The 17400-nt window shown below is 35.4% G+C and overlaps 3 protein-coding genes and 4 non-coding genes across 11 annotated transcripts; 1 reads left to right on the top strand and 6 right to left on the bottom strand.

Moving 5' to 3' along the window:
- Positions 1 to 18: 18 nt before the first annotated feature.
- On the top strand, positions 19 to 1604 carry LOC103838676 (pyrrolidone-carboxylate peptidase 1). 5 transcript variants are annotated; one of them, XM_009115127.2, is made up of 5 exons: positions 19 to 247; positions 488 to 779; positions 873 to 977; positions 1051 to 1098; positions 1177 to 1604. In XM_009115127.2, the coding sequence occupies exons 2-5, from the start codon at positions 513 to 515 to the stop codon at positions 1417 to 1419; spliced, it is 663 nt and encodes a 220-aa protein (XP_009113375.1). In that variant the 5' UTR covers positions 19 to 247; positions 488 to 512; the 3' UTR covers positions 1420 to 1604. The 5 variants fall into 5 exon arrangements, with proteins under 5 accessions (XP_009113375.1, XP_033135249.1, XP_009113377.1 ...); XM_033279358.1 differs by having other exon boundaries at positions 47 to 247; positions 485 to 779; XM_009115129.3 differs by having other exon boundaries at positions 59 to 247; positions 351 to 779.
- LOC103838677 (polygalacturonase At1g48100) lies at positions 1268 to 6596 on the bottom strand. Its single transcript, XM_009115130.3, has 5 exons — positions 3555 to 6596; positions 3271 to 3480; positions 2978 to 3185; positions 2806 to 2887; positions 1268 to 2170 (listed from the first exon to the last, which is right to left on the bottom strand). Exons 1-5 carry the CDS (start codon positions 4011 to 4013, stop codon positions 1696 to 1698), a joined length of 1434 nt encoding a protein of 477 aa, XP_009113378.2. The 5' UTR covers positions 4014 to 6596; the 3' UTR covers positions 1268 to 1695.
- Positions 6597 to 6625: 29 nt separating this feature from the next.
- On the bottom strand, positions 6626 to 6699 carry TRNAI-UAU. Its single transcript has one exon. It is a non-coding gene; the product is annotated as a tRNA-Ile (tRNA).
- A 145-nt stretch (positions 6700 to 6844) lies between these two features.
- LOC103838674 (probable receptor-like protein kinase At5g18500) lies at positions 6845 to 10200 on the bottom strand. Its single transcript, XM_009115123.3, has 9 exons — positions 9787 to 10200; positions 9579 to 9657; positions 8587 to 9255; positions 8404 to 8508; positions 8214 to 8336; positions 7964 to 8134; positions 7578 to 7707; positions 7271 to 7483; positions 6845 to 7194 (listed from the first exon to the last, which is right to left on the bottom strand). The coding sequence occupies exons 3-9, from the start codon at positions 9246 to 9248 to the stop codon at positions 7102 to 7104; spliced, it is 1497 nt and encodes a 498-aa protein (XP_009113371.1). The 5' UTR covers positions 9249 to 9255; positions 9579 to 9657; positions 9787 to 10200; the 3' UTR covers positions 6845 to 7101.
- A 4832-nt stretch (positions 10201 to 15032) lies between these two features.
- TRNAS-AGA lies at positions 15033 to 15114 on the bottom strand. The gene has a single exon. It is a non-coding gene; the product is annotated as a tRNA-Ser (tRNA).
- A 656-nt stretch (positions 15115 to 15770) lies between these two features.
- Positions 15771 to 15855, bottom strand: TRNAY-GUA. Its single transcript is given in 2 exon segments — positions 15771 to 15806; positions 15819 to 15855. It is a non-coding gene; the product is annotated as a tRNA-Tyr (tRNA).
- Positions 15856 to 16762: 907 nt separating this feature from the next.
- Positions 16763 to 16844, bottom strand: TRNAS-AGA. Its single transcript has one exon. It is a non-coding gene; the product is annotated as a tRNA-Ser (tRNA).
- Between the last annotated feature and the right edge of the window lie 556 nt (positions 16845 to 17400).

The raw sequence follows: 17400 nt of genomic DNA, 5'->3' as shown, positions 1-17400 counted from the left end.
TTGGCCATTATATTACAAATAAAGAATATTAAACATATGTAATGTTCCATGTCACTTTGTCATGTTCTGTGGTTTCATCAAACTTCCGTCCATAGTGGAAAATGATTAAAGTTAGGTTTGCATTGATTGGATAAGAACAAAGACTGGTTGTTGAGTCACATTTCCTCTCTCTCTCAGCATTCACAAGTATTTCATTCCACTCGACGAACACAAAAGCTTCTCAGATTTCAATATCGGTTTCTCTGAGGTAAAAAAAGTTACCATCTTTTTATGTTTTTGATCCTTAATTTGCGCATTTTCTGAACTGGGTTTGATCCACTTTTTTTTTTTTTTCGAATTTTGATGATCAGACCTCTGAAAATTCTGTCCTTTTCATCAGTTATTGAGATCTGCTTTGTTCATTCCATGTCCTGATATAGAAGTGATTGATCTCAAATCTGGTTGGTCTTTAGATTGTTAATAAAGAGTCACTGTCTGATAACAGCAGCAGCTGTTGTTTTTCAGTTGTAGCGATGGGTTCTGAAGGACCAACGGCAGTGACAATCAACATCACAGGCTTCAAGAAGTTCCATGGAGTTGCTGAAAACCCAACGGAGAAAATGGCAAACAACCTGAAAGAATATTTAGCTAAGAATCCTCAGTCGAAAGACGTTGTTCTTGGAAGCTGTACCGTGCTTGAGACAGCTGGTCAAGGAGCTCTCGCTTCTCTTTATCAGTTACTACAATCCGCAATTAACACGAAAGAATCAGAGTCAGTGACCTGTGGAAAAACCATATGGGTTAGTTAGTATGTTAAGTTAAGATAATTGATTTTAAATATCTTGTTTTTGAATCCTCTGTGGTCAAGAAGTTTGTTCTGATGGTTCTTTTAGGTTCACTTTGGAGTTAATAGTGGCGCTACGAAATTCGCAGTTGAGCAACAAGCTGTGAATGAAGCGACGTTCCGTTGCCCTGATGAATTGGGTTGGAAGCCTCAGGTTTTGTGCCTCACTCTTCTTTGATTTGATTCTTGTTTGTTTAGTTCTGTGAAACATTTGTTTTGGTTTGCAGCATTTGCCTATTGTTCCCTCTGATGGTCCAATCTCAACTGTAAGAAAGGTAAGTCCACACTGTCTCCTCTGTTCCGAAGCTTCATTGTCTGTTCTTGTCGCATGATGTTTGTGTATTGACTTGCAGACTACTGTTCCTGTTGAAGAGATAACAAAGGCCTTGGAGAAGAAGGGCTTTGAGGTGATAACATCAGATGATGCAGGTCGTTTTGTGTGCAACTATGTCTATTACCACTCACTGAGATTTGCAGAACAGAACAAGACCTATTCACTCTTTGTTCACGTTCCTCTTTTCGTCGCTGTGGATGAGGAGACTCAGATGAGATTCACTGCTTCTCTCCTGGAGGTACTCGCTTCTGTTTGCAAGTAATGTTGTCCCAATTGTGGCTGATTCTTGTTCATGAATCATGAACCGATTTGTTTCGCCACCGATCAATAAATGAAATATAAGTTCACTTCTCTACTATTGCAGAAGCATCTTTTATTTTCTTATATTACAAACTACATATTCTAATGTAGTGTGGTATTATAAAACGTTGGAGACTTTCTTCTATATTCTTTACTGACATAAAATCTAGCTAGCCTTACATCATGTGTGTGTTCATATTTGCGAGTTGATGAACAACAACGAACACATCTTCTAGTGTCAGCAGCCCGGAAGCGCCTCAAGCAGGCAATTAACAGGCGGGACAGTAACCGTCTGCATGCTTCCATACGCATTCCAGCAAAATGGGTTTTCAAAAAGCTGGCCTTTGTAAGGAAAGAGGTCAACATCCTCTAGTCTTAAGTTTGTACAGGGGAAAGAGTCGCTGCAACCAAAATGCATAGGTGGGCTTCTCAGATCGTAGCTCCCTTTGATATTCGCATACAGGACATCGCTGATGATGACTGCGCTGGTTTGGTTCGCACAGTTCTTGGTTTGGCAGTAGTATTGGTCTATCATTATAGGGTTACGAACGTTCACCATCAAAATGTTGCGGAAAACGATTCTTGAAACCAACCCTGACCCTCCTTGCCATGTCTTTATCCGAACACCGTTGTCTGAGTTCCATATGGTTGAGTTTGTCACGGTTATGTTCGAGACCCATGCACTTGAGTTGTGGACTCCAAGGCTTCCTATGCTGCAACATTAACCCATCAGTTCGTTTGTTTACACTCACGAAAAAATGAAAGCCCACAGAACTTTCTTAGAAACAGAGCCTTAGGAATCCATGAACCAAGGCCTGTGGTTATTGACTCAACCGAAAAATTTGGTTTTGGTTCAGTTCGGTTAGAAGGTTTATTTCAATTTGTCAACCAAAAGAATAATTTGGTTTGCGGTTCGGTAACCGGTTTGTTTTGTTTTTTTTTTTAAATATTTGTTTACCAAACAATACTAATTTTAGTCAAAATTTCAAACCGAACTAACCAAAATCCAAAATAATTGAACTTAACTAAAATAATTTAACTGAAAACCAAAAAATTCAGTAGAAATTTTTTAAAACCGAACTAACCGAAAACCAAATCAGATTTCTTTTTGGTTCACTTCAACGAGATTTTGACCGATCCGAACTAACCAAACCGAAGAAACCAAACCTGCAAGGCCTACATGAATCTTTAGGATCCGTTAACATTTCTAAGCTTAATATGCTTAGTAAAACCTTCATCTAACTTGAGAAAGAGACGCGTATAAGCTCATATGCTGAGAATTTAAGTCTACTCTATAAAGGAACATGAGTTTGGCAAAAAATATTAATGGAATTTAGGAAAGTGATACCTAATACCGTGGCTTGGACCGCAGGTAATATTCTTAATATCCACATTAAAGCAGCCGGCTCCGATTGAAACACAATCATCTCCTTTGTATAGCCAAATTAAAAGAAAACTGATTAGAACAAATGAAACTTACTGTTATACAACTGCAAAAAAAAAAAAAATAGAGGAAATACCGTTGGAAATAACAGAATTGCGAATCTGAACGTTATGTGTATTCTCAATGTGGATCCCATCAGTGTTGGGACTAGAGGCTGGTGCATTGATGGTCACAGAGTCTACAACCACGTCATCGCAATTGTCAAACCTTACATGGAACTGAGCACTGTTCTTGAAGGTAAGCCCTTTGATTTTCACGTCTGAGCTTTGAAATATTCTAATTGCCTAATTAAAGAATAAGTTTATCCACGATTCAGAAAACTATAAAAAGAAATGTAAGAAAATGTGATTTGTGAAAACAATGACTAACCACAGGACTGTCACATGGACCGGGCTGAGTCGTTCCATTAACTCCCTTGTGAGGTTTGCAAGGAAGGTCCCACCATTTTTGACCACGACCATTGACAAGACCAGAGCCTTGAATTGATAATCCGTTCACTCGGTAGAACATTAGCCACTGCCTCTTGAAGTTCCATGGCCACGACTTCGGTCCATCGGGAGACACAATGATCCCATCGATCTATAAGGAAGACATGAAGCTAAGCAAAACATACAAAACGAAAGACCATTTTATGTTTTATGAAATCAGCTTACTTGTAGTGTAAGGCGAGTTCTGCAAGGACCATTGAAGCTGGTTGGCTTCACCAAGAAACAAAAGGTGTAAGGAACAAGAAGCACGGCTGAGTCAACACCTATGGTCATACATGCCGTGTCCCATGCCATCTTGAATGCTGAAGTGTCGTCCGTCCTGCAATCGCCGATGGCTCCAAACGAAGTCACGTCGAAGACAGTTGAGGCATTGTTGTTATCATCATAATAAGCTGGATTTGGAGCTGGTGATGGGCTTAGATTCATGTTGTGAGTAACTCGAGCCGATGATAATAAGATCAAGAAGAATGCATACAAGAGTTTAGAAGCGAATGACATTTTTTTGTTAATGTGTTGTGAGATGAAGAATGATGAGAAATATACATGTATATATAATATATATGTACACACATTTGTAAAGGGTATACAAAAAGAATAAATTTTAAAGGTAGTAATGGACTTCATTCTCCTCTCTATGCATGTTGCAGACTTTAGGGTGTGATAGGTTTAGCCAAATTGTCTCACGCGCGCGAGGAATGAAGAATGTACCTAGTAAGGATCTTTAGGCTAGCACGTAGCCGCAAATGTAGTCGTTGAGGTTAGAAAATTTTGGCAGGCATACATTCTTAATTCGATTGATGATAAAAATTTCACTTTTGTAAGGCATATTTTTATTATTATTTTAAGCGTTATATTTTGACTGCCAGGCCTGCATGACAACATACCATCAGAAAAAAAGTTTAATGTTAGGTAAAATAACATGTAACCGGATGCATGATTTTATGTGAAAAGATTCTCGTATTATCGGATAAACAGTATGCTATTTGTTTTAGTTGAACACGAAATTATCAAATCTTGGTGGGAATAAAATTACACTCATCACTTGACCTTACAGCTTACCGAGCAAAAATTTATATTACTAGTATTTTCCTGATTTTCTGCAATGAACATTTTAATATATATTGATAAAGAGAGCTTACTCTTCGAATTTTTTTTAACAATAATAGAAATATTGGATTAGCAAAATAGCCGTATAAGTTTGTTTTGTGAAAAGATGAGTTGTGGTCACAAGTACAATTGGACAATCTTTTGTTTGTATAAGGCTCTTCAGTCCCAAGTCCCAACCCCTAGAACCTATGATATAAGCATGTTAGCTGCACTTTTCTCTTAATTTCAACTTCTCCTTTATGTGTGGTCGATTCTCCCTTTTCCCATTTTTCTGCCTCTGAAGTCCCAAGAGTGTGGGTAAGCATATTGATTTTTGATTCTTCCAAATTCGATTTTTCTTTGGTTGTCGGGAACGTTGACTAAGGCTGATTGAAAGGCGTTGTAGAAGTTATGAACAACAATTTTTTTTTGTACATTCTAATTATGGTTTAATCATGCTCTACCTTTAAAAGTTGAGTATACTACCATTTGATCTACCTTTATAAATATTGAGTATGGATCCAAGTATTTTGAATGTTATAAGAAACAGTCGTAGAAAAATAAATTCTAAAATCAGATAAAAACTTACCGTCTATTTTTTTTTTTTGTGAATATCTTAAATGGTTTTGATTTTCTAAAAGTATTTAAATTAAATCAAATATTGATTTACATTAAAATACTAGTATTAATGTGTTTAAAATCCCAAATTAATAAAATTAGGGAGGTGGATGCTCTAATATCCTAAATACAATATTTTATATTTAGTTGAAATTGATTTATTTATGCAGTTAGAAGACCTCTTAATCTAATGGTTTGACTAAAAATTCATCAATGGTCGGATCTCTGGCACCCTGCAGGGAGATTGATAGATATTACTGAGGAAATTGGAAGACAAAAGTTAGGCATTGCAAGGAATGCAAGAATTTGTGATGTGTTTGTAGATAGTGTTTGGAGGATTCGGGTCTGTCGTGATCAGCAGTTACAGAGATTGGTGCAGGAGATCAATGTTTCCCATTAGTGCTGACTGCTAATGTCCCAGATGGGATCATGTGGAAGAATGGTCCCAACGATTATGGAGACAGGTTCATCGCTTCAAGAACATGCCATCAAATCAGGTAGCATAAGGAAAAAAAAAATGGAGTGGTTCTCCCAAGGTGTTCCTTGCTATGCTTTCATAACCTGGTTAGTATTCCACGACAGGCTCTATACAGGTCACAGTACTCGTAGATGGTGCCAGCCGCAAGGATGTTTCTTCTGTGGTGAGCCGTATGAGACCAGAGAACATCTCTTCTTTGCTTGTCCATATACCTTCATGCTGTGGCTGCAAGTAGTAAGGAACCTGTTTGGAGTTGAGCCTGATCCGGATTGGGACATCACCATATCGCGTCTGCTCACAGGAAAGTATGATTGTCTACTTTTATTTTGCTGAGACTGGTCCTACAAGTCACCATCTATTTCATCTGGAGAGAGATGAATGATAGGAAGCACAAGAACTCTGCTAATTCTGTGGATCATCTTAGTTCGTATCATAGACAAAACAATGAGGAATCACATAATGTCGACCAAATACTATCTGAAACCGAAGTTGCAGGGGCTGTTGTGTCATTGGTTGGAGGCTCATTTGCCTTAATTTTGGATGTTTTCAGCTTAGTTGTTTGCAGTCTCTTTTAACTCTGTACATGTATTCTTTTTACAATGATCAATAAATTCAATATTTCATAAAAAAAAAAATATTTCATCAATACTTATACCGTAAGGCGTGAATTTTATAGGACTGCTCGTAAATTTTATAGGACTGCTCATGATGGTGTAATCAGACGTATTCTTATAAGACATGTAGACATGCATAATATTTTTCATAGTTGGTAATAGTATAGTTATCATGCATTAAAAAATGGATTTATGCAGTTTGATTTCTTATGGCCAATGAGCAAAGCGTTGACAATATTCAACATAACAGACCTCTAAAATATAAACTGAAAATGTAGTGCAATCATGCGACGTAAGACATGTAGAATTGTCCATAATATTTATCATAGTTTGTAATTGTATAGTTATCAAGCCTTAAAAAATAGATCTATGCAGTTTGATCTCTTATGGCCAGTGAGCAAGACGTCAACATAATAGACCTCTAAAATATAAACTGAAAATGGTCCCGGCGGGGCTCGAACCCGCGACCTTCGGCTCATAAGACCAACGCTCTAACCAACTGAGCTACGGGACCTAATGCTTCAAAATTTGTATTTAAGGTTTATTGTACGGAATATTCTTCAAGGCCGCCAAGGGTAATGAGCTACTTCTGAATCATTGCAATGTGAATCTTGTGTTCTATGGTAGAGCAGATTCTGAAGTAAAAGCTGATGCAATAATAACACTGTACACACCAATCCATTATTTAATGTAAGGAGATATAAATACAAATTCAATTCCATGTACAAGCAATCCTCTAGGGTCTACTTATCACAAACTCGAAAACCACAAAATAGAAAAAATGCAAAAGAACAAGTTTAAAGAATAGCGGAGATCTTAACAATTATTACATATTCTGGTTCCCTCCACCTTATCTTGAAACCTTGCGAAGAAGGCACTTTAAAAGCATCTCAATATTGACAGATTAGTTGGACGATTATCGTCTCTTGCTCTGTGATCTTGAAACTGGTGTACTCATGTCAATGTCTGAGTCCATGCTCCCCTCTCGTGTTCTTGGACGCCTTCGTTCCTGAAAGGAACATATTCAAAGTAACCATCACTTGTTATGTTCCATGTTTGTATCAGTCACTTGTTAGAAGACTAACCTCTCTAGGAATGGGGTATTCTTCGGACTCAAGCATCCGTACAACCTGGCTCATTTTGGGCCGTTTCTCGGAATCTGGATCGACGCATCTCAGAGCCGTCAAAAGGGCTCGTTTCAATGATCTTGTTGGTGGTCTTACCTCTATGTTTGGATCCACTACTTCTTCTGATCTTCTCGTTCCGACCATCATCTTCAACCATTCCACTAGGTTCACCTGCATTGATTTGATATGAAAGTCATCAACTAAATGATCATTGTTAAGTTTTTTGGACTTCCTACTCAAAACTGAATGGTAATAGTTTATTTACTTCATGAGCAGGACGGCCATAATCCACAGGGTCTCTTCCTGTGATTGCTTCTAAGAGCAAAACACCAAAGCTATAGACATCACTCTTTTCATTTAACAACCCTGTATTTGCATATTCTGGAGCAACATACCTGCAAACACGTTAACAAAACAGATGGCTTGAGCATCAAGCTTTCATAGCAAAGTCTAACATTCAGAGCCGGCCTGAAATTTTAGAGGCTATAGACGATTTAGTAAAAAAACTTCAATAATCTTTTTTTAAACAAATTTAGAGACAAATTTTCTTCAAAATTAAAAAAAAATTGGGGGCTATAGACCAATGCTTGATTGACTTATCCCAAGGACCGGCCCTGCTAACATTGCTTTCAGTTTTATAGGCTCTCTCACCCAAATGTTCCCATTACTCGAGTTGTCACATGGCTTTTCCCAGCGCCAAGCAACTTAGCAAGCCCAAAATCTGAAACCTTTGCATTGAATTCGTCATTGATCAGTATGTTGCTTGACTTGATGTCTCTGTGAACTACCTTTGGCTCAATTGCTTCATGCAGATAAGCAAGACTACACAAAGTGATACATAGGATGATTGGTTTAAGAAATGAGATGGGTTTGGGTTTAACAAATGAATCATCTTGCTTACGCTTTCGATGTACCAATGAGAACCTTCATCCTAGCTTCCCACGTTAGATATCCATGCTGTCTCATTGCTCCGTGAAGCCACTGTTCTAAGTTTCCATTGTTCACGTACTCGTAAACCAATATCCTAATAGCAATTTCCATTGCTTAGTTTATTTTTCTCTCTAACTAAGACAAAGTTTCAATGTCTATACCTGTGAGTGCCTTCAATGCAGTAACCAAGAAGACGGACCAGGTTCTTGTGACGCACATGACCAATAGCATCAACCTCAACTCTGAACTCTTTCTCTGCTTGCCCCCTACAAAGTCAAACTCAATATAGTAACAAAGCAAGACAAGGTAAAATAAATTCAATTTACTGTAACGAGAACACTTACAATTGATTAAGAATCTTTTTAACTGCAACAGGAGTTCCATTGATCAAGTCTCCTCTGTAAACAACCCCGTAACCGCCTTCCCCGATAACATTCTCCTTTGAGAATCTATTAGTTGCTATTTCAAGATCTCTCAGTGTAAACCAGTGGCCCCAACCAAGATGAGACTCAGGCAAACCAGCCAATGGAGATGGAGTTGCAATGTTATACAATGATGATGATGATGAAGGCTGGTTTAAAGAAAGTTCTTCACCTGACTCAGATTGTTTATCTGTGATCTCTAAATGGTGAAACGAGCCTGACCGGCTACAACTACTTCCACCGTTCTTTCTCTTCTTCCCCATATCTAAATGAACCATTACTTTGTCTGAGTCTTTGTTGTTCCTGTCCTGAATTGTGAGAAGAATGCCTTCACGAGGAGCAAAGTTATTTGCTGAGACATGCTCAACTCTCACTTCTTTGATCTCCTTGGAGACTTGAGGGATTTGGATAACCGGAAGACCGGTTTTGGATCTTCTTGATTTCTTTTTCGAAGTAAGACAAAACGAAAGAACAGAGAGGATGGCTATGATGAGTAATGCAACAGCTATTCCAATTACTTCCCAAACCTTTAGTCCAAAGATATGGCTATCTCTAGATAGCTGGCTCTTCAGGCCACTGCCCATTTTGTCCCTAAAATTTAACATGAACCAGAAAATCAGAATTGTGAAACTAAGAAGAGTTCTCTTGGTCCATGAAAATTATTGCTATGAGATTAAAAAGAGAGTCTCCAAGTTTTTTTTTGTGGTCCCATATTTATCCATACAGAAATTTAATTACAGGAAGACAAAATTTTCCCAGAAAAAACACAAATGGACAACAGAAGAGCTAGAATCAAGGACATATAACGAACACAAACACAAGCAATAATGATATGTCTTTACTATTTATAGTCAGACATTACAGAACAGAGTAAGTACCAATGAAGATGAGAATTTAATGATATAATTAATTACCTCCTTAATTTTCAGATCTTTGAAGACTTGAGACTTCACACACTCATTAACCAATCTTGAGAAGTAATAATTCCAGATTCTGGATCAAGAACAACCCAAATTTGATATAAGACAGAGTTACTTACAGAAGTTTCAAGAAAACTAAAGAAGCAAAATCCCAGATGCAAAGAAATCAGGAAAATGAACAGCTCAGACAAAGAGACAAGACCTTTCTTTGGCCCCCCTCTTAAGGCAAGTGTCAGTGTAGAAGAAATGATTTTTGGGATCTAAGCTTGTAAGTAGCTGTCATGTAACCAACAACTACAGTAATAGTAAAAACAAATCCAAATAAACACTCTGGCCCAGCAAAGAGATGAATATAGAAAGGTCTAATAAAAAAAATATAGAGGTAAGTTGGGGTTTAATATGAAGCAAAGGAAGAAACTTTGAAATGTGGGCTCTGAGATCTGGTGGAAGGTAAGAAGAGAAGAAGAGGAGATGGACGTATCAAGTGGTAGGTAATGAAAGTTTTAGTGATTTTTTCTTCTTCTTTTATTTTTGGTGGTGAGGGAGATGTCTTGCCTTACATTACAATTTCATTACACAGAACATCATTTACATATACATAAAGTACAATCACATGCTGCACGTAATGATAAATGAAGAGGGTATAAGAGAAGCCACATGAATATGTAAGGTCCACAAGTGTGGATGACGATCATGTTTTATAGTTACCCCCAGAAGTAACTGTCAAGTTTATTGCATTTACATGGTCAAAAAAATATAACGTGGGAAAAACTGTACTGAATGATTAGTAAACAAGAGTATTAGACAGACAGTCATATTAATTGAGGAAGTAAAACTACAATTAACTAACGAAAGGTTTAAAACTCGATCTACAACCACTTGCAGAGAGAAGAGGTCCTTACAATAAAGAGGAACTCGCAGAGAGAAGAACATTCCCAACACACGAGGTCGGCATAAGAACTAAAGTTTTACAGTTTTCTATTGTTCTTGATGAGTTCATTGTCTTTAGCCGATTCCAATACTATTTACCTTCTAATCCATTGCAAATCTTTTAATGAACGCCTTTCAAACCATTCACCATCGAATTCAAACCAGGCCACCGTGATTGATATGATGCAAACACTGGTGTAGCGACTTGATAGTCAAGATGCATCAACAAAGACAACTAACAAGCGACTCGATATGCCATAGCTGCAATCTACGGACAGCCACTGCTTCAAAATTACGATATTCTAAGAAGGGCTTTGTTTCAAAGAGAGGAGGACTGTTGAGCCAAGCAACGAATCAAGAAATTGATTCTCTCTGAAACTCGCTAAAAGAAATCTTGTCAAAGGGAGTTCGGAACCAGAGTAGAACGAGTAATTGCTGCAACGTAAAAGACACCATTCATGACAAGTTTGAGACTTGGAGACTAAAGATCCCAGCTTTCTCAGGAGAAATATATCAAAGCGATCAAATGACCTCGTTCAACATAACCACATGGGACGCATTAGAGGAGATAGACGCGGGATATTGTCAATTGTTGGCGTAGAGCCTTGGACCATAGATTAAATACCTAACAGTTCGACACGTGTCCCTCTCTTCAAAAACTCACCGTTTCATTAACTTGGGAAACCAATTGACGTGGGCTTATCTATGTGTTAAAAACAAAAGCCCATCCAAATTGGCCAACTAATACATCATTTTCGAGAAGGCAACCATTGGCGTTCACCGTCTCCTTCGATCTCTGCATATCTGAACCGCCATTGGAGTTCCTGTATGGTGCTCTGAGATGACCCTTCGTGAAGAATCTCTGGAATCAAGCCGAAGGAAGCAGCGTGGGTTTTGGATAAGAGCTTTGATTCTCCAAGAGTTTCTCTAGGAAGTACAAGCTCGGTTATGAAGTTTGTCGTGGCAAATGCTCTTAAGTTTAAGAAAGGTGATAACAAGTCGCTGTTAATGTTATTCACGAAGCAAAGTTTATTCACGAATCATCTGTTTTTAGAGTGCAATTACACATCCAAACTTTGGGAGTTTATGGCAAAAAGTATAATGGGTAACTCTTTTACCAAGCATTGGTCGGAGATTATGGAGTTTATCAATGATTCATCAAGGAAGAAGAGAAGTCTGTTCTGTATAAGATACGCTTTTCAAGTAGTTCTGTATGCGGTTTGGAGAGAGCGAAACAAGATCAGGCATGGTGACAAGCTATTGCCATTAGGGGTGCTTAAAAGAATGCTTGATAAAAGTATCAGAAACAAGTTCAGCGTGATGCGTAAGAAAGGTATCAAGGGAGCAGGAGAATTAATGCAATTTTGGTTCCAAAATAGTTTGTAAAAAAGTGATGTTTTCTTGAGGTTTACATAACAAACAGGATGCATTTATGTAATAAGGCTTTTTTGATGAATAAATTTAACATTCATTCAAAAAAAAAAGTTTAGTGCTTTTTGATTTTTGATTAAAAAGGTGTTTTTTTATTTGATGTCTTTTGGTTCTATATCATCTGTTAGATTGTTTGTAATTGTTGTGTTGATTAGGACGGCTATTGCCATTTCAATGTGATGAGAGAAGTGAAGATATTAAAAACTTTGTCTGGTCATGATAATCTCCTCATTTCTATGATGCATATGAGGATCATGATGATGTCTACATTGTGACGGATCAAGCTCTGTTTTAGCGCAGACTTCCTTGGAGAGTCTTAAACAAGTGGTTTGTTGCTTTAGGCTAGGCTATGTGCAGAGCCGGGCCTGAAAAAATTGGAGCCCCATTCAAGTTTTTTTTTTCAATCAAATAAATACATTTAAAAAAATTATTATACATATTTTATATAATTTCACATTATATTTATTTATACCTTATTTAATATTTCGACTATTATATATATATATATATATATATTCAAAAAGTTATATTTTGTTGTGTATTATATCAAAAAACTTAATTAAAAAAGGTAAATATATAGATTTTTTTTTAAAATTTGGGGCCCTTAAAATAGTGGGGCCCCATTCAAATGTTTCACAAGAATGAGCTCAGGCCCGGCCCTGGCTATGTGAAGAAGGTTTTTGGAGATGTCTAGCAACAGAGCAATAACAACAGTTGTAAGAAAAGATTTAGAGCCAAATTCTCTAATGAGAAACTTAAGAGCCAATCTTCATGCTAATAATATCTTTTATGTTTTCAGGTTCTGAGCCAACATTACAGATGAAGCTTCAGCCATGTTAAGAAGGTGTTCTATTCTGTTTTAATAACATGCCAATGTTTTTATCCCTATCTATATATATCTCTTTTTATTTGGATGCATTATCGACTCTTTATTTACTTTTTTGCCCAGGTGATCCAGTGCGCAAAATAGGGAGAATAACCACACGCTCTTTGTTTAAGAGTTGTGTTGACCACATTGTGATGTCTCCACTTTTTTTCTAAAACCGATTAGTCTCCACTTTGATTGATAATTTTCCATGCTTAAATGATAGAAAAGAATGTGCCACTGATATACAAAAGATAGTTATGCAGATTTTCTAGAGTACAGTTTGAAACTGATTGAACATCCAACGTAATGGTTTAACTTCAAAAGGGTCAATCTTGAGAGAAGATATTTTCTAGACTATTAAAAGAGTAAAAATAAGATTTGATTGAGTTACATTGATTGAATCAAAATCAGTAAACAAAAAAAAGGTCATATCAGATTAATTAAAGTACAAACCCATGACCTGAGTTTCAAAATAGCGCTTGCGCTCAATGGTGATGAGCCTTGTGCCTTGCGCGGATGTCTTAGAAAAGACGTTAGGTTTGTATACAATATGGAAGAGAGATTACCATAATAAACATGAAAACAGCACGAAGCTTTAGAGAGAGAACATAATAAACATGCCCACAATGTAGCGAGAGTTAATTACTTTATTGAGAAACTACCAATGCCTTTTTGGTGCAAGACCAAAGTTTTTTTGGGTTATTCAGTGACTAAAGCTACGATATGCAGTATTTCTTTGTTAAAAGTTAAACACAGAACATAAAATAAAACTACAAACAATTTGAATCATCTGTAGTTAGCCTAAAACTATAGCAAAATAATAATTTTCTATTAAACTTTTAATAAATAAATAAGTTTATGGTTTTTAAAATAAATATTCAAATAAATTGATAAACTGTTTTAATAAAAATCATGAAAATTAATTTAATTTCAATTGAAAATAAGTTAAACATATTAAATATATTTATATTATTTGTTCATTTGTTTACCAGCCCTACGGGCGGGCCTATCCTAGTGAACAGATATATTCATGCAAGAAAATGGAAGAGCGCTTCCACTACCCTTAAGAGAACACTGAAAACTGATAGGCACATGCAACAATCTTCAAAATTGAATTTTATTTACATTTTGTTTGAGATAAGGTTAAAGTTAACTTGGATACCAAGTTACACTAATTGTAAGTGAGATATGTTTAGGATAGTAGTTTCCTAATGAGTTTAGAAACTTTTTTTATATATAAGAATATGCAAGAGTGTTGCATAGATTATGTGTTTTAGAGATTATTGCGTGAGAGCTTAAGTTTTTGAGAGTTTTCTTAAACTAATAAGAAAGATTTTTCTTATAGTTTTTGAGTTCAAACACTTGAGCTAAATCAAAAATTGATATCAGAGCAAAACATGGATGACATCACGACCACCACGACGCCGGCGAAGGAAAAAGATGGCAGAACTTCCTCTATATGCTGCCAGAAGCTCACTAAAACTAACTACACGGTTTGGGAAATCAGGATGAAGATCTTACTGAAAGTACACAAACCTTGAGACATAATAGAGAAAGAATCGGATGAAACCGATAAGAATGATATGGCCATAGCGTTGATCTTTCAGTCGATTCCTGAAGCTCTAATCTTACAAGTTGGAGCTATAGATAATGCGAAGAAAGTATGGGATGTTATAAAAGCAAGGATATGGGTGCCGACAGAGTAAAAGAAGCTAGACTACAAACCCTAATGGCAGAGTTTGATCTTTCTAATTTTTTTATAAACATTGTTTAATTTTTTTTAAAAATTGTAATTATATTTAAGTCAGTCCACCCTATTTTCTTAAACAAACCTAATTTTGTTATATACTCCTAATACGGAATATACATTATAAGACATGTACATATGCGTAATATTATTAAAATACTCTGAAAAAATAAAATTAACTATAAAAGCAAAACAGTTGCGACCTAAGGAATTTCTACTAAAAATACAGCCCCCCAGCTCTACCGACTGAGCTAAAGTCGGGATTGTAATAAGATAGATTAGATAAGGACTTGCTTGTTTGGTTAATCCTTTTTGAGTATAATAGGAAGAACATAAAAATGATAGTTAATTATTTGTATCTCGAACTGTTTTGTAACATTTTTAATTTACCTAAATGTAATAAGTAAACTATCATAAGAAAAATAATAACAAAATAGTGGTATTTTCTTTAAAAAAAACTGTTTCTCAAAAGCGTGAACGGAAAGATTCGAACCTGCGCGGGCAAAGCCCACATGATTTCTAGTCATCCCGGATAACCACTCCGGCACGTCCACTTTAATAATTAACTGAAACATTGTTCCATTGTAGATTAATCTACATGACACTCTCAATCATTATTATTGATTTTTTCGGGAGAAGTAGATGATTGTATTTAAAGGATATTCTAAAATTTTACCAACAGAAGAATGTATCAATAGTCCAAAAATTTATTATTTAAACATCCAAACTCTACATATTTTAAAACATAAATATTTTTTGCTAGATATTGTTTTTATTCCAGTTGAATACAAATTAAAAACAATTTCTATCTCCAACTTAAGTAAAATGATACAAATAATATTTAGAATAGCATGATTGATTATATTAATAAAAATTAAAAGACAAGTTCATGCAAGAAAATGGTGGAGAACTCCCACTTAAGACAACATTAAAAACTGATTGGCACATGCGACAATCTTCCAAATTGAATTTTATTTACATTTTGCATATTCAGTTTGTATTATAGTTTTCGTGTTTGAATATAGATAGTAGGCTAACTCTTAGAAATTACTTCTTAATGTTCACTTTAGCACATTCAGTACTGAAAAAAATAAGAGACCTAAAAGATGATATTTAGCTGCATAACGTACAATTTTTGGCATAATTCCACAATTCAGTTTTCTGACACATAACAACAAAATCAAATTGAAAAAGTCCTGACTAAAACATTTCCGACCTACCGGATTCGAACCAGTGACCTAAGGATATTCTGCAACTACTACAGTCCTCCGCTCTACCAACTGAGCTAAGGTCGGATGTATACAACATATCATACATGTCGACATTCTACATATAGATTATTGATACACAATAATGTACATATTGTTTGCTCATTTAAATAGTTATATAGTTTATGCATAACAGAATAAAAAACCAAGCCATTATATAATACATATTGCCCAGTCCATTGTAACAGTAGCAAATAATTAGAAGAAACTAATTCACAAAATCTTGCGAGGACAATTTGAACTGGTGTTCAATAGTCCTCGATTTTTATCTGACACTCGATAATCATTTTTCTATAAAGAAGCTTTTTATTCCTTCAATTTTTATACAAACATAGACAATGTAACTTATACAATGTTCATTCAAAATTGTTGATCTTGGAGAAAAATATTGCTAAATCAAGAAAGTTCGAGAAATTTTCCTTAACTAAAAAAAGGGATTAAAACCACAGATTAAATATCTTTCTAATTTTTTTATAAACATTGTTTAATTTTAAAAGAAAATTGTAATTATATTTAGGTCAGTCCACCCCATTTTCTGAAACAAACCTAATTTTTTTATATACTCCTATTACGGAATATACATTATAAGACATGTACATATGCGTAATATTATTAAAATACTCTAAAAAAATAAAATTAACTATAAAAACAAAACAGTTGCGACCTAAGGAATTTCTGGTAAAAATACAGCCCCCCAGCTCTACCGACTGAGCTAAAGTCGGGATTGTAATAAGATAGATTAGATAAGGACATGCTTGTTTGGTTAATCCTTTTTGAGTATAATAGGAAGAACATAAAAATGATAGTTAGTTATTTGTATCTCGAACTGTTTTGTAACATTTTTAATTTACCTAAATGTAATAAGTAAACTATCATAAGAAAAATAATTACAAAATAGTGGTATTATCTTTAAAAAAAAACTGTTTCTCAAAAGCGTGAACGGCATGATTCGAACCTGTGCGGGCAAAGCCCACATGATTTCTGGTCATGCCCGATAACCACTCCGGCACGTCCACTTTAATAATTATTGGAAACATTGTTCCATTGTAGATTAATCTACATGACACTCTCAATCATTATTGCTTATTTTTTTGGGAGAAGTAGATAATTGTATTTAAAGGATATTCTAAACTATTACCCACAGAAGAATGTATCAATAGTCCAAAATTTTATTATCTAAACATCCAAACTCTACATATTTCAAAACAGTAATATTTGTTTTGCTAGATATTGTTTTTATTCCAGTTGAATACAAATTAAAAACAATTTCTATCTCCAACTTAAGTAAAATTAATATTTAGGATAGCTGATTGATTATATTAATAAAAATTAAAAGACAAGTTCATGCAAGAAAATGGCAGAGAACTTCCACTACCCTTAAGACAACATTAAAAACTGATTGGCACATGCGACAATCTTCCAAATTGAATTTTATATACATTTTACATATTCATTTTGTGTTATAGTTTTCGTGTCTGAATATAGATAGTAGGCTAACTCTTAGAAATTAACTTTTAATGTTCACTTTAGCAGATTCAGTATTGAAAAAAATGAGAGACAATTCAATTTAGC

The sequence above is a fragment of the Brassica rapa genome, chromosome A09, assembly GCF_000309985.2.
Source record: "Brassica rapa cultivar Chiifu-401-42 chromosome A09, CAAS_Brap_v3.01, whole genome shotgun sequence".
Lineage (NCBI taxonomy): Eukaryota > Viridiplantae > Streptophyta > Magnoliopsida > Brassicales > Brassicaceae > Brassica > Brassica rapa.
The sequence above is the reverse complement of the archived record's forward strand: the minus strand, read 5'-3'. Positions and strand labels throughout refer to the sequence as shown.

Bases quoted from the DNA above. Each gene is read 5' to 3' on its own strand.
- LOC103838676 (XM_009115127.2), top strand. From the start codon at position 513: ATGGGTTCTGAAGGACCAACGGCAGTGACAATCAACATCACAGGCTTC. The intron at 780-872 runs GTTAGTTAGTAT...TGGTTCTTTTAG, and splicing joins CCTGTGGAAAAACCATATGG to GTTCACTTTGGAGTTAATAG. The intron at 1,099-1,176 runs GTAAGTCCACAC...ATTGACTTGCAG, and splicing joins CAATCTCAACTGTAAGAAAG to ACTACTGTTCCTGTTGAAGA.
- LOC103838677 (XM_009115130.3), bottom strand. From the start codon at position 4,013: ATGAAGTCCATTACTACCTTTAAAATTTATTCTTTTTGTATACCCTTT. The intron at 3,481-3,554 runs GTAAGCTGATTT...TCTTCCTTATAG, and splicing joins GAACTCGCCTTACACTACAA to ATCGATGGGATCATTGTGTC. The intron at 3,186-3,270 runs GTTAGTCATTGT...TTCTTTAATTAG, and splicing joins GTCCATGTGACAGTCCTGTG to GCAATTAGAATATTTCAAAG.
- LOC103838674 (XM_009115123.3), bottom strand. From the start codon at position 9,248: ATGGGCAGTGGCCTGAAGAGCCAGCTATCTAGAGATAGCCATATCTTT. The intron at 7,708-7,963 runs GTGAGAGAGCCT...ACGTGTTTGCAG, and splicing joins CGAGTAATGGGAACATTTGG to GTATGTTGCTCCAGAATATG. The intron at 7,195-7,270 runs GTTAGTCTTCTA...TGTTCCTTTCAG, and splicing joins AATACCCCATTCCTAGAGAG to GAACGAAGGCGTCCAAGAAC.